Source organism: Filicampus tigris, chromosome 11 (assembly GCF_054856515.1).
Source record: "Filicampus tigris isolate MCC_2025a chromosome 11, RoL_Ftig_1.0, whole genome shotgun sequence".
Taxonomy (NCBI): domain Eukaryota; kingdom Metazoa; phylum Chordata; class Actinopteri; order Syngnathiformes; family Syngnathidae; genus Filicampus; species Filicampus tigris.
The window spans coordinates 6,118,604-6,132,170 of NC_141227.1; the positions used below are offsets into that span (position 1 = coordinate 6,118,604).

Below are 13,567 nucleotides of genomic sequence, written 5' to 3' on the forward strand. Positions count from 1 at the left end.
GTGCAACATAGTCAGTCCCTCCAGCGTATCCTCGGTCTACCCTGGGGGCTCCTCCTATTCCTGGACTTGCCCAGAAGACCTGTCGGTATAATGCATTGCACTTTCTACCCCACTGAAAACTACAGCTACAAAAAAAAGTTTAAAACTTCTGACAGTATCGACTGTAAAGCCCGAAAAATGTACCTGATGTCGGTTGGCGTTTCCTGCAGCTTTACGGATCATGGGATAATGTTCCCAGCCATGCTCATGACTTGCAGATCATATCCGCATTAAGTTCTTTTGCCTTTGGTTTGTGAACGCATTTGTGTCTCACGACAAGTGTGAGCATGTTGAATATACTGTGTACTGAGAAGAACGAGAACCTCAAGCTAGAAATGACACAGGCCAGACAAGGCTGTGTGGTGTCCTGTCTCATTTTGAATTGTCTCTATTCAGTTTTTTTTACAGTGTCATTGTTGTAATATTCCTTATGTGTGTTGATATCTGCAACAGATCAAGTCCAAATGACCTCAACTGTCAAATGAGTGCAAAAACAAACTTTTTTTTCCAAGTTTTTTTTTTTTATTGGGAGAACTACAAAAAAAATGTACAGTACAAAGTTAACAGTCTCACACTCAATTTGTAGTGAACTGAACTCCCCGAAAAATAAACAACTCTTGTTGTCTTTTTGTCCATTTTGTTACATTCAAAAAGCTTTACTTCTGATAAAGTAGTCAAAAGTACATAGTGTGCATCCCCCTGTACCTACTATGTACAAACCAGACATGATCAACCACTTCCCTCTGCAGCAAACTCAACACTCAGACTAGATTTTGATATCAAAAGGAAAAGCTGAGCAAATAGGAAAATAAAATGAAGTGGAATGGGGACTAAGAGAGGTTATGGCTGTTGTTGTCAGAGTATCTGAGTGGTAACAACCTTTAGTAAAAATAGAATCCAAAACTACATTCATTTGAACCTGCGTATAAAAGATGCCATGTAAGAAAAATACTTTATTTGGTTAATTTTAAAGGCATGTCATGTTGGTGAGCCCCATAGGCACTACACAATAATACTGGGGCACACGGGATTGCTACATTCTTAAGCACGTGGCTGGAATCACAGTGTGACCTCGTGCAAACAGAGTAAAACAAGGGGGGGAAAAAAAAAATACTTTTTGGTTAATTTATTGACTTGGATTCTTTGTCGCTGATCTAAATAAAACAAGGTTTGGACGGTCTATACAACCACATTGTGTTTACATTCTACAGAATCATCTAAATAGGGATTCTCAGAAGAAAAAAAAAAGCCTTCTACAGCATTGACACACAAGCTCAGAAGCAAACAGCAATTATGCAAACTTTAATAAACGTAAACAAGGAAACAAAATTAATGAAATAAATATCACATACGTTCTCTTAAATTAAGATTTTTTTTACTCATTTACAATAAAAAATAACCAAGTGAAGTTACAAAAAAAGGAGAAAACAATATATATTACTGTGAAAAGAACATACACTCCACTTTATGCAGATTAATAATGGCGATCATAATTTAAACATAAAAGAATATAGATCTATTGCTTCATCATACTTGATAAATATAGTATGGACACAAATTACCAATGTAGCCTATACTTGTTTCACAAGATAATAAATAAGTTAAATAGTCCATAGCCAGTTATGCACCGCTATGCAAATCACTCAAACAGCTAAAAAAATATATATTCAACCATCAGCAGTGATTTCCCCAAACAAACCCAACTCAAGAGTGCTTTTCAACCAAGCAACAAGCTACACTAACCAACCTAACCACTGGGTGGCACTGTGAGAAGACAGATATGGAATGGAAGTTGAGGCTTTTCAGAGAAGAAAAAAACAAAAGCACTTTGAAAAAGAAAAAAAAAAAAAACGTTACTTTGAGTCGAGGCATAATCTTGGCAGGATAGGAGGAAATCGACTCGCTTTTATAGTCTCTTCGTCTTGTCAAGTCATCTAATCCCAGGAAAAGTGTGACTCGCCTGATAGAGCAAAAAAAAAAAAAAACAGGGAAGACGGGCTGGCATGAGCCCTTGGGCAAGGCACTGATGGAATGCCTTCTGTTTGCTATCTAAACTTTTAATACAGCTATATTACAGAGAAAGGAAGAAAAAAAAAATCACACGCATAGTAATCTAATGCCAGGTCAAGGACACTTATTGATCCCCATGGGTGGAACTTTCCTCACTTGCCCCCCACCAGGGAGGTCAGAGCAGGGCCATCACCCCTTTAGCTGGTAGAAATACAATGTCTTGCTGCTCAAAGGCACTTCAGCAGGGTGGAAGCTGCTGACATAATCCACTACACAGAAAGAAAAAAAAAAAACACGCTCAGTCATCTGAAATCGACAGCCTGCTGAAGATTGGCAAACGTCTCCCAGCGTCCAGACTGGGGGACTCGGAGCCACTGAGGCTCCCGGAGGAGCTGAGAGAGCCGCTGGCGTAGCTCTCCCGGTCAGAGAGAGAGTCTGGCGGACTGGGGGGAGGCTCAAACACCGGTGACTCGCTGAGACGGCGCAGCGTCTGCAAGTGGCTCATGTTGTACGTGGGGGGCGACGGGGGGCACATGCCGCCCTGCACGCCCCCGTAGTGAGCGCCGCCGGCCGAGTGGTTGTTGGAGTAGCCGCCGGAGGTGTGCACCGCCAGCGGGGCCAGCAAAGTCTTTAAGTCTTGGCCGGGGAAGTTGAAGGCACTGTTGATGCAAGACACGGAGTTGGGCGACAGCACGTCGTCGTAGAAGCTGGACGAGGACATGCAGGAGGAGGCGGGCGGCGGTGGGGTCCGCGACGTGGGGCTTTCAAGCAGCGGGGAGTCCAGGCCGTGGTGGCTGGAGAAGCCGGAGAAACTAAGGCTGTGGTGAAGCTTTGGTCTGTCCCTCTGGGTGTAGCAGAGCTGCTGCTGCTGAGGAGGAGGGAGGATGTCCCTTTGGCCGTAGCCGCGGGCCTCCCCTGCCTGCACGTTGGCGTTGGCGGCCGGAGCGGGCCGGCGCTCGTCGGCGTTGTGAATAAAATGACACCGTGGACCGTAGGGGCAGAAGCCGATAGTGTGGAACGTGCGACACGGCTCCGTTTTGTACTTGGGGTGGCGGGACAAGCTCCTGAGCTCGTGGTAGCCGTGGGCGAACTGACATTTCTCGCCGTACTTGCACGAGCCGTTCTCCTCGAAGGGCCGACACAGCTCGGTCTTGTAGCGGGTGGAGTTGATCTGAGAGCCGGCCTTCTGCTGCAGCACGGCGCGCTCTCCGCTCTCGCTGTACGCGCGGTCGCGGAACTTGTTTTCCTTGTTCATAAGAGTGGTTGTTCCGCTCGGCGTGTTCTCCTTCAGGCTGCTATAAGAGGAGCTCATGGTGTACTTGTTGCCGTTGATCATGGCCTCCACGTTGCTGGTGGAGTTTCGGCGGAAAAATCCCGGCGAGAAGGGGCCACCGGAGCCCGCAGAGGTGACCGGGGCACCGACCGCCTTCTTGTCCAGCATGCTGTTGATGTGGAGGGCGTTCATGTTCGTGCTTTTATCCTGCTGCAGGAGAGAACGGGCGACATATTAGCAATGCACTCCAGTCACATGGCGTTGCGCTGCAACTTGTTGCAACATGCACTCAACTCAAATCAAACGAGCAGCTGTACCTTGTAAAGCATGTCCATGTCGTAGAAGGCGGACAAGACGGTCGCAGACATGTCGTCGTTTCCCCAAATTTGCTGGAGCACTCCTTCTTTCATGGAGGAACGAGCAGGCTGCACTGCGACGAGCGCTGGTTTGTGCCACGACTGCTTTTTGGTTGTGGGGAAATGTTCTGGAAAGTTGCTTAAAAAACAGCCGGCTGACTATAACCGACGAAGGCAAACGAGAGCGGGGACAGTTTTTTTGTGTTGTTGAGTAGTAGATGGATGTGATTCCTCCCCTGAAGAAGCGCTGAGCCAAAAGTGCTTCACTGCGTGCTCAAACCCTTTTTTGCGGGCTATAAATGCCTGCCGGTGGCTGGGGAGGAGCAAAGTAAACGAAGTCGTAGAAAACTTTGGCCAGAGCCACCTCCTCTTTTCCGTCTTCTCATTTAAAAAAACATCCATTCACGGTTGGTCGCCTATTCTTTGACACCACGCCTTGAAATTCAACCCCAAAGTCCCTCCCCCATCGTCCATCATCACATCCCCAAAGTTTTTTCCCTCCTGTTTAAATCACACATCACATCCAAATTAGAGGAGGTTGGTCAGAAAAACGGACTTCAGTTGAAATCATCACATCTTCCTCCTTAATTCTAGGGAGCAACGGCGTGAATATAGGACATGTATCCTCATACAGACATACTTCCTGCAAACCTGTGGGGCTTTATCCAACACAAATGCAGCACCCCCCTCACCCCACACACAAACACACTCACTTGGAAGCATGCGCATGTATTTGTAATGGAAGGAAACTGCCTCACCCTTGCGCCTTCTCCCTGTGGATAGGGTGAGACCACAAGTATGAGCGCAGAGTAGTCCAGGCAAAGTGCAGGGCAATTTTTAGCATTCACCCGTTGCATAATCCACGAAACAGGGTAACAACAACCTATTTCAGCCTATGGAGGAACAAGACAGTCAGAAGTAAATACAAAATCTACTTTGGCATTTTCCACAAACTAAGTTTTAATAATTAACCACAGTATGGGGAATCTGTGATTCCTACAACTCAGTAAAAATAAAACAAAGCCAACTGTGGTCAGAACTACCCCCCCAGCGATCTTCCTTAACTTGTTTTTCACAGTCTGAGAGTACAAGAGTGAAGGAATGTGGTTTCTGTGTGGAAGAACAGTGTAACACTGCCCCCTGCAGAGAGTGTTAGGAACTGACACCAGTGAAGCTAGTGCGCCTCCTGTTGAGCAAGGTTTTGTATGGCGACAAATCTTGCCACACTGACAGACTGTTTTTAGTTTTGATCCATCCAGTCCCATTTTCTGTTTTGTCTTTTATTCTTTCGCCCTACTTTGTACTTGTTAAATTCAAATAGAATATTGTTGAGCATAGAAAACAGTAATAATATGCCTCACGTCTCATTATGATGTGACCCTACTGTGACAGCTGGTCATGCATTTGATACCTCGGCCTTCAGTGAGACTCACATAGTTAATCCAGCTGTTAATATCACTATTATTGCCTCACACTAATATAAACCACCAATTCTATACAAAACCACATTATAACAGCACTCAACTGTACCACATAATCCGGAGCAGTACAGAACAGATACAGTAGTTATCTAGTCCCACGTCACAAACCAAAAGATTTTAATACATACACCATACTCAAAAATGGTTGCAGAGTGGACAAGTGGTTAGCCTTGGCATCTTGTTCAAGAGCACCTTTGACAGGAGTCAGGAAGCAGCCAAACACCTCTCCAACTTCTATAGTTGCCAATCGAACTGTGACACCCCCAGTTCCAAAGACAGAACCCTTACAGATGAACTACTGAATGTTGACATTAAATGTTTCACAAAACATAGAAGAACCTCACTAAATTGGTAGTGAATGGATGTGACTGAGTGTAAAATGCACAGCACGCTCCCAGAAATTACTAGTTTCAGCAACACCAGTAACCATGTTCGCCTTTTAATTTAGGATGATAATTGCAAAATAGGATCTAAAAATATATCAAGTTTATTTTTAAGTCCGGGACGTGATTGAATATTCTCGCAAGAGTTTTACGAAGGGAGAGAGGTAAAGGAAAGAGAAACAGGCAGGGGAAAAAAATGACATAAGAGTTTGGAATCTACTACAACCACCCTAAAAATAGTCTCCAAGCAGCTCCAGGACCATTTGCCCCATTTGCTCTCTGCAGTTGAGATAAACAGTCTAATGTGAAGGACAGACACGGCAAAGTTCTTGAGAAATGCCTTGAATGTGTTCTTGTTAACGGGAACCGCTCCTAATCAGACAGCTCTCTTTTTATTGGGGCATGTTGAGCAGTTCCAAAACATGACGTCAGTTTTACTGTAACAAGGAACATGGATACCAGGGGAAGGAGAAGGGTTGATGTGTGTATTGCCACTGTGAACACACACAAGCACACATGCACACAGACAGTAGTCTATTGTGCTGTCCTCTATATTATATAAGGGAAGGACAACCCAAAGTCCAATTGGAAGGATTATGCAAACACGAGGAAAGTAAAAGGAAGTCAAAGTAGACTTGAGTGGGAGGCCTGAAGCCTTAAGATTTTTTTGCTTGCAAAGAGGTAGCAATTATGAAAAATATTCTCCATATCTTTATTGGTTATATTTTTATTTTTTAAAAATCCATTACCGTGATGTTATTGGACAATTTTAATGAAACAACTCATTTTGAACCATCATCCACAGTCTGCTATTGAACATGCCTATCTGAGATAAGTGTATGGATGATTTAATAATAACGGTATCAATCTATTCAGCCACTTTCTTGTGGAATTTCCAGCTGTGGTTTGTCTTACATTTTAGACTAACACAACTGACTCCAAAATAATTGCTAAAATGTTGAATTTAAGACATCAACTAACAACAGTCATAAAAATTAAAATCAAAAAGAGGTGAGCAGATGGTAAAAATATGATGATAAAAACACTCCTGAGGTGTCACTTTCATGATCACACAAGAAAATGTGTGCGCCGTTTTTTCCAACGTTTCCCTATTACTCAATTTCTCCTCTCAGGGTTTCCAGCACGTCTAGGGCCAGAGTGGCCCTTTGCTGCTGTAGCACCAGTCGGGCGTGCTCCATGGGGCAGGAGAACTGGGGCAGGACAGGGAGGGAGCAGAGGGCTTTTTTGGAGCTCAACAGTTTGGCTCGGGCATTGGAGGCCAGTGCGTCAATTTGGTCAGCCTGTTCCTGTTCGGTACGTCCTGAGTCCCTGGTCTGTTTGTAGCTTAGAATGAGGGAAATGAGGTGTCTGTGAAGCAATGTCACCCACTGGACTGGCTCGGCCCACAGGTTAAGGTTGCCCTTTTCAAACAGGAAGTCCTCTTCATCCTGTTCAATCAAAACAACCAAATTGGTCTATTAACACCACGACACGAGAAACCTCCACTAGTTAGCACATATAGCCAAACAGTCGCACATATTTGTGTCTCTGGTCACGTGTACTAAGGTGCAGAAGCTGCCAAAAGGCAGAGCAGGGGCAAATGAGGCAGGGAATCTGCAGGCACTAAAATCAAAAGAGGGAGGAGAGGGGCCAAGCTGCTGTGAAGAAGCTGTTCAATCCAATCAAATCCAAAGAGGCCCATGAGCTCAAAAGTTAGCCAAGCCCTAGTCTAGAGATTGAAAGCTGTTGTGTGCGCAAACGGAAGTTCCGCTAACACACACACACTTCTTCCAATCATAATTCTAACAGCGGCCAGCCACATTTCTGATTAATGTGGCAAAAGGTTTAGACAGTATGTATGATATCTACAGTATTTATTGGAGTGACTCTTAAATTGAATAAAAATAAAACATAAACAGGGTTCTCACTCTTTCCTTGAAATTATTTTCCAGGACTTCAAAGAAGTTTTTTCATCTACAGTACGAGTGAAGTTATCACAACATACACTAGTATTATTTTTCTACAATTGTACCTTATACCCTGTAAAATTAACTAGATTGCTTCTATTTTACTAAATACCACACCAAATTGCCCCCCAAAAAGAAACACAAATGGCTCTTTCACAGCTGCAAATCGATTGTCATCGTTCACCCCAAAAGTCCCGTTCAAAAGAACGACTCGTTCGCGTCACAACACTAATATAAGATCTCACTTGGATGTTGACATCTAAATTACTTTCGTTGTTCAGTTAATCAAGATGATGGAATACAGCTTTGACTAATGAGCTGCTGATGGGTTGAAGAAAGGCTAAACCCCATGCTAGCACCCACAGCTAGGTTGACTAGCCCAGGGGCGTAACACTAGCTAAAAAGCTGCATGAAAAGTTGAAGCTCTGCTTTCTGAGCACATACACACTATTTTTATACGGTTGAATTCCAAATGTTTTTCTCATTCACATATTTTCTGTTTCTGCTGTCGGACAATGGAGCAAGTATAAAATACTGAGTGAAACGTGGCAGAGTAAGACTACCTGTTACCTGTAGCTACCTCGAAGCCGTCGTCATGGTCGCTGCGGCTCTACTGAAACCAGAGATGTATTTCATCTCAGAGCGCACAGCCAAAAGTGACGGCACACGCACTACTGCGCTCTGTCACTCAATACAGGAGATAGAGAGAGGAAGAAAAACCTCACACTTGATATATGGTGCTATAGCAACACTCTTCAACTGAAAGTCACTAGCTCTGGCGCTTCTTTGTTGAAAATAAATCCTTACTTGGTTCTGAAAAGTCTGTAAATCGCACAACAAGGTCATATTGAAACACCGGGCAGCACATCTGTACTAAGGGAATATGCAATTTCATTGGTTGGTAGCGTCACGTGGGGCGCTGTGCTGGCAAGAAGCAGAGATGAAGCAGAAAAGCAGAAATAGACATACGTGCCTGTTTAACTCGTTTGCATTCACCTATAAGGCAGGGAAAAATAATTTTCCAGGATAACTCAAGCTTTTCCAGGACAGTTTACGTTGCTTTTTTTCATTTTTCATGACTTGAAAATTGGTCAATCATTTTTCAGCTTTTCCAGGATGCATGGGAACCCTGATACAACTTGATGTCTGCTCCCAATGGCAGCAGATCGAAAGCTGTTGTGTGCAGCTGGAAGTTCCGCCTACACACACGCTTCTTTCAATCACAATTCATACCAACAGCCGCCTAGCTTTTTGATTAACGTGGCAAACAAAAGACATGTGTCCCTGGATAATCTTTTGTGTCAAAAAAAAACCCCAAACCCAATTAAAAAAATACAACCCCAATTCCATTGAAGTTGAGACGTTGTGTAACGTAAGACGGGGCTTAAATGAATTAATTGAATTTCCATTCATTTCTATGGGAAAAGTTACCACGTTTCAAGTTACAAACGGGGTCACAGAACGAATTAAGTTCAGAACTTGAGGTACCACTGTACCGCAAATGGAGGGTGACTAAAAGTGGTATGGATTTTTTTTTTAAATTTTGGTTACCCTCGACATGTTTGTCACTAGAAACAAGTGTGTACCTTATTGAACTAAACCAAACTGTACAATTTGGTGGAGACATGCCCACGAAAATGATTAAAACAAAATGCGTTTATCTTTTTACCAGACTGGAGGCATCGTCTGCACCTGGCTCCTCACTGCTTTCTTCTTTTCCCAGCAGCCACTCTGTCAAAGCAAGGACGCCTGCTGGTACCTGCTTCCATAGTTCGAATAGGCGACACAACAGCCTCACACCAACGTCCAGGGCTACAGGAGGACACACCGTCACACCCTCAACATCTGTTGAACCAAAATTTGAGGACATTGAAAGATGTCACAATTGGTTGACATGAGTCAGAAAACAAGATTCTGGGCTGATCTATAATTGCCTTGGTAAGATTTGAAAACAAATGCCTATGCTTAGGTCAACTTCCCCTCAGCCCCCTTGATAACTCTCAATGTGCTAGTGTCGATTATAAGGGTGACCTTTACCTGCGAGTTGATGAGTGTTTGTACTAATAAGGGTTTCACATTTACGTAGGTGGAGCCAGAAGACCTTTGCATTCAAATAGTACACATGAGGTCATTATGAGGTAAACAGGTTCAAAGACAGAACAGATGAAGAAAACGAAGCAAAAGCACTTTAACCAAAAGCTGGAAGATGAATTGGACCACATATTACTCTCATATCTACAAACAGTTGCGCTGGACAATGAAAGTGTATGAATATTACTTTTTATGTTGTTGCATTACGAGAGCATTGTTTATGATTTAATTCTTTTCAATCTTTTCTAGGAGTGCCACCAGTTTTTGTCCAGGCCTGTTTTAATTCGTCTTAAAAAATGCTTTTTTAAAAACTATAATTCAAAAGCAATGTTTGATTTTCATTCGTTAAATGGATTATGCGGCCATTAGGGCCCAATTTCGAGTCAAAAACTATATTTTTTTGTGTTTTTTTTTAATCAGGAAAATCAAACTAGCTTCAATTTCAATTTGATAAATGTATTTTGGTAAAATCAGTAATCAACTATATGTTTGAAATGGCTTTTTCCTCTGCATTATGGACACACCACCCACCGTCCATACATAGTTTGGTGTGATGTCAGCGGAAGAACTGGACACACTTTGTTCGGTTCAAATCAAATGAACGTACATCACATATAATGGACAAAAACTGCGCTCATTCAGCACCAAAATTATGTGGGATGTCTCTATTCATGCCATTTTTAACCTTTGAAAATATCACGATGATAAACCTCTCCATAAGCGCTCACCAGAGCTGGGCACTTGACCCTTTTTTGCCCGTCCGGCCGCGACCCTCCACCCTTGACCTGGGTACCCTTCCGGCCGCGACCCCCCGGCCATATTCATAAACATTGTCAGCCCCCGTCCCGTCCTGTTCCGATGTACCATACTTGAGTGCTGCGCGCAGCTTGAATATACTCCCGGGCACAAGTTGTTTTGAAAGAAGCCTAAAAAGAAGCCTTTCACCGAGTAGGCTGAGATGAAATTTGGCCGCCTCGCGAGCACGTCACACGCATGAGGGCCGATTAGTGGGCCGGACTAAAATCCACTTCCGGCCATGCTTAGTCCAGCCATTTTTTAAAGGTTGTCACCCCCCACACCCCCACCCCAAAAATGGGTCCGGCCCAGGGACGGATTGCCCAGCTCTGGTGCTCACTATAAGCGAATGAGGAAATTACTAAATGGGGTTCTTACTTTTTAACTCTCATGCAGTCTTTCTTATATAAAACATTAGATTTATATAGTGCCATTCAAGACATCCCTCCATTTTACCGCCATTGTGCACAATCGATCGCTCCCATTCAGTGACTCATTGTGCGCTACACGTGCTTTTTGCCAGAGTATACATGGGTCACTGTTTCATTAATTGGTAGTCCTACATATATAATTATACATTTGTTACATATTTTTTTAAATGTTACAAAAGCAAAATATTGCAAACGCGAACTAATCAACAGTTGGAGGCAACAGTGGCTTCAAAATCAAATCCTATTTACTACTCTGCTAAACTTTCTGCAAATCTATCAACAAAATGCAGCTACATATACAGAGATGTCCATAGTTAGGTAATTAATAAGCTTATAGTTGTAGATAGTCAAGGGGACAGTGTTAGCATGCTTCACACTCTGCTAACTGTTTGTGAGCGTTTCAGTCATGTTGATGGTAAAATGGTTGGACTTCAACCATGGTTGGACTTTACCTCTCTATAGTCACACTTGTATTCACACAACAATGATGGCAAAGGTTGCTAAAGGTAAGCAACTAGTTTGTTCACGCAATTTGACAAAGTACCATTCTGGAAATGCTTTGGATTGGACCACTGAAGATGACCACTGTACCATTTCAGCCATGCTGTGTGAGTGTTATAGTGTTGTTTTTGTTTTCCCACCTTGACCATCGTCCCCGCAACTGACACCCAGATAACAGCACAGACATCAAAAGGTTTGCAGAGAGTCCCAACGCCAAAAACTACCACTATGGGAACCAGAGGAGGGCGTAGAGGTTTACAGCCCCCCATCAGCACACATACAGTATAAGACACACTGTGATGGGAACCCCTATTGATATTCCTCTTGAGAAAAGAGGCGTAAAATCAGAGTCTGAAGTCTGAGCAAGGGGGGAGAGATGCAGTCTGTGAACATTACAGGGCGCTGATTAGACAGTATTAGAAGAGATTTAGCAGTTTAAGAGCTTGGGTGACAAATTCTTTTCTTTACCAAGAAGCCACCTCTTCTCAGCCTTGATGTAAAAGTCCTCTTACCACCACCCCTGCCTCCAAACATAAAGGGGCAGAATGGCTGCATGCATTTTTTTACCCTACACCTTGTAATGTGATTTCCTTCCTTAAGCTTTTGGCGTTAAATACTTGCTTCTCAAGGAGATTGTCTTTCATGCCAGGACCAGCATGAGTGTTGGGTGACTGTATCTGTGTGTGTGTTGGGAGGCTGTATGCAGGCATATGAGCTGTTTGTTGTGTGGTGTATATTTGTCTTGAATTTTTTTTTTTAAACAAATTCCAATACTTAGACAATACTTGATGAGGGAATGGATTTGACTGAGGCTTGTGTGCATTACTGCCATTCAACTACAACATACTGTGTAGTATATTTGAGAGTTAAGTGCGACTGTAAGGGGAAAATGTAAGCTTGAGCCTCATGTGGCAAGTGTTAAATGGCTGAGCCATTCGATGCCTCTGACGATTAAAAAAAAAACAATAACCACTGCCACTGCATCATCAATCTGTACAACACCCTGAGACACAGCACACTTTTACCCATTAAGATGTATTGTCAGTAGATTTGAGACAATTTTTGTCACTGAAAACAGTGAAAATGATCTTCTGGTAAAAAAGAAAAAAATCAAAATAGTCAAATAACTTGAAACCGACAAAAGCAAAGTAGTTACTAGTAAGACAGCCACGACCGTTTTTTTAGTCAGAATAACCGCCCAGCGACCGACCCCCACAAACAAAAAAAAATGATGGGTTCTTCTGTCTTTAACAAAAGGGTACTAACAATTTCATAATGTAGGGACACCACTCAGCATTTCTTTTCTTCTCAGTTTAACGCTAATCCTCCATTTGATTGCACACGCCATTGAAAATATTTGGCATATTAAACTATATCAAATGACACTGTACTGTAGCTAATAGTGAGGAACCAGACATCGCCCTAAGGTATGGGTAGGGACAGAAAAAGGAGCACAGTTGGATCCTGCCAGCAATTTTTCCAGCTGTATGGGAATGTTGACTGGGCGGCAGAGACCGCTGGTCAGAGAAATTGCCCTGGTTGGCTAGTTAACTTGTATATTGTACATATACAGTATGTGTACAAAACTGGTTTGCAAAGGTCCTAACATATAAAGTTACGAATGATGCGCTTTGTCTAGCATCTTATGAATACATGGTCAAAGGGCACTCATTACGGCTGTACCATTGCGCATATAGTGCAGCAATTTCAAGAGAAGGCAGTGGGAAAGCAGCCACTGATATTGTATGGAAATCTATGGTGTCTTTAAGTTTTTTTGGGAGGTCTTTTGAGCCGGGATTGCTTTAACAACATTAGAATGTGATGCTTTTAAAAAATGCAAAGACATAAATCCCAGGATTGCTGTATGAAAACATACAGTGATTAAAAGTGTATGTAAAGGGGACCTCGGGTGGCAAACCACCCCATCCTGCATAAAAAAAAAAAAAAAAATATATATATATATATATATATATCACTAAATTTAAGGTTTGTGTATGTAACGGAAGGTTGTATTTTTAACTCCAGTACAGTACATTTGTTAAGTACAGTTCAGTTTAATTCATCAATTATGTGCAATACATTTTAATTGAATCATTATTTCAGTTGAGTTATTTTCTCCTACATTCAAGTGCAGTGTTATGCTCCAACTGCATGATACCTTTTAGTTTATATTGAATATTCATCTGCTATGCTACTGTATTTTAATGTTGGTCATTATGGTGGCACTTGAATTTCTTTAA

At 42.7% G+C, this 13,567-nt stretch overlaps 2 protein-coding genes across 7 annotated transcripts in view; both read right to left on the bottom strand.

Moving 5' to 3' along the window:
• Nucleotides 1-972: 972 nt before the first annotated feature.
• On the bottom strand, nucleotides 973-3,783 carry zfp36l2 (ZFP36 like 2 zinc finger CCCH-type). Of its 2 annotated transcripts, none has more exons than XM_086044790.1 (2): nucleotides 3,640-3,783; nucleotides 973-3,532 (listed from the first exon to the last, which is right to left on the bottom strand). In XM_086044790.1, exons 1-2 carry the CDS (start codon nucleotides 3,730-3,732, stop codon nucleotides 2,348-2,350), a joined length of 1,278 nt encoding a protein of 425 aa, XP_085900916.1. In that variant the 5' UTR covers nucleotides 3,733-3,783; the 3' UTR covers nucleotides 973-2,347. The 2 variants fall into 2 exon arrangements, with proteins under 2 accessions (XP_085900916.1, XP_085900917.1); XM_086044791.1 differs by having other exon boundaries at nucleotides 973-3,529; nucleotides 3,640-3,778.
• The window catches only part of thada (THADA armadillo repeat containing), a 102,606-nt gene continuing 92,677 nt past the window's right edge, over nucleotides 3,639-13,567 (bottom strand). For 4 of the 5 annotated variants that reach the window (XM_086044787.1, XM_086044786.1, XM_086044785.1 and 1 more), the window contains 2 exons: nucleotides 9,179-9,354; nucleotides 3,639-6,990 (listed from right to left, as the gene is read on the bottom strand). In XM_086044787.1, coding sequence (XP_085900913.1) covers nucleotides 6,655-6,990; nucleotides 9,179-9,354 — 512 coding nt within the window. In that variant the 3' untranslated portion in view covers nucleotides 3,639-6,654. The remainder of the gene's footprint in view (nucleotides 6,991-9,178; nucleotides 9,355-13,567) is intronic. The other variant, XM_086044788.1, reaches the window with a different exon arrangement.

What these genes read in the sequence shown, in the direction of transcription:
- zfp36l2 (XM_086044790.1), bottom strand. Translation starts at nt 3,732, where the DNA reads ATGAAAGAAGGAGTGCTCCAGCAAATTTGGGGAAACGACGACATGTCT. An exon ending in ACATGGACATGCTTTACAAG is followed by an intron (nt 3,533 to 3,639) that starts GTACAGCTGCTC and finishes TCTCTCCTGCAG; the next exon opens with CAGGATAAAAGCACGAACAT.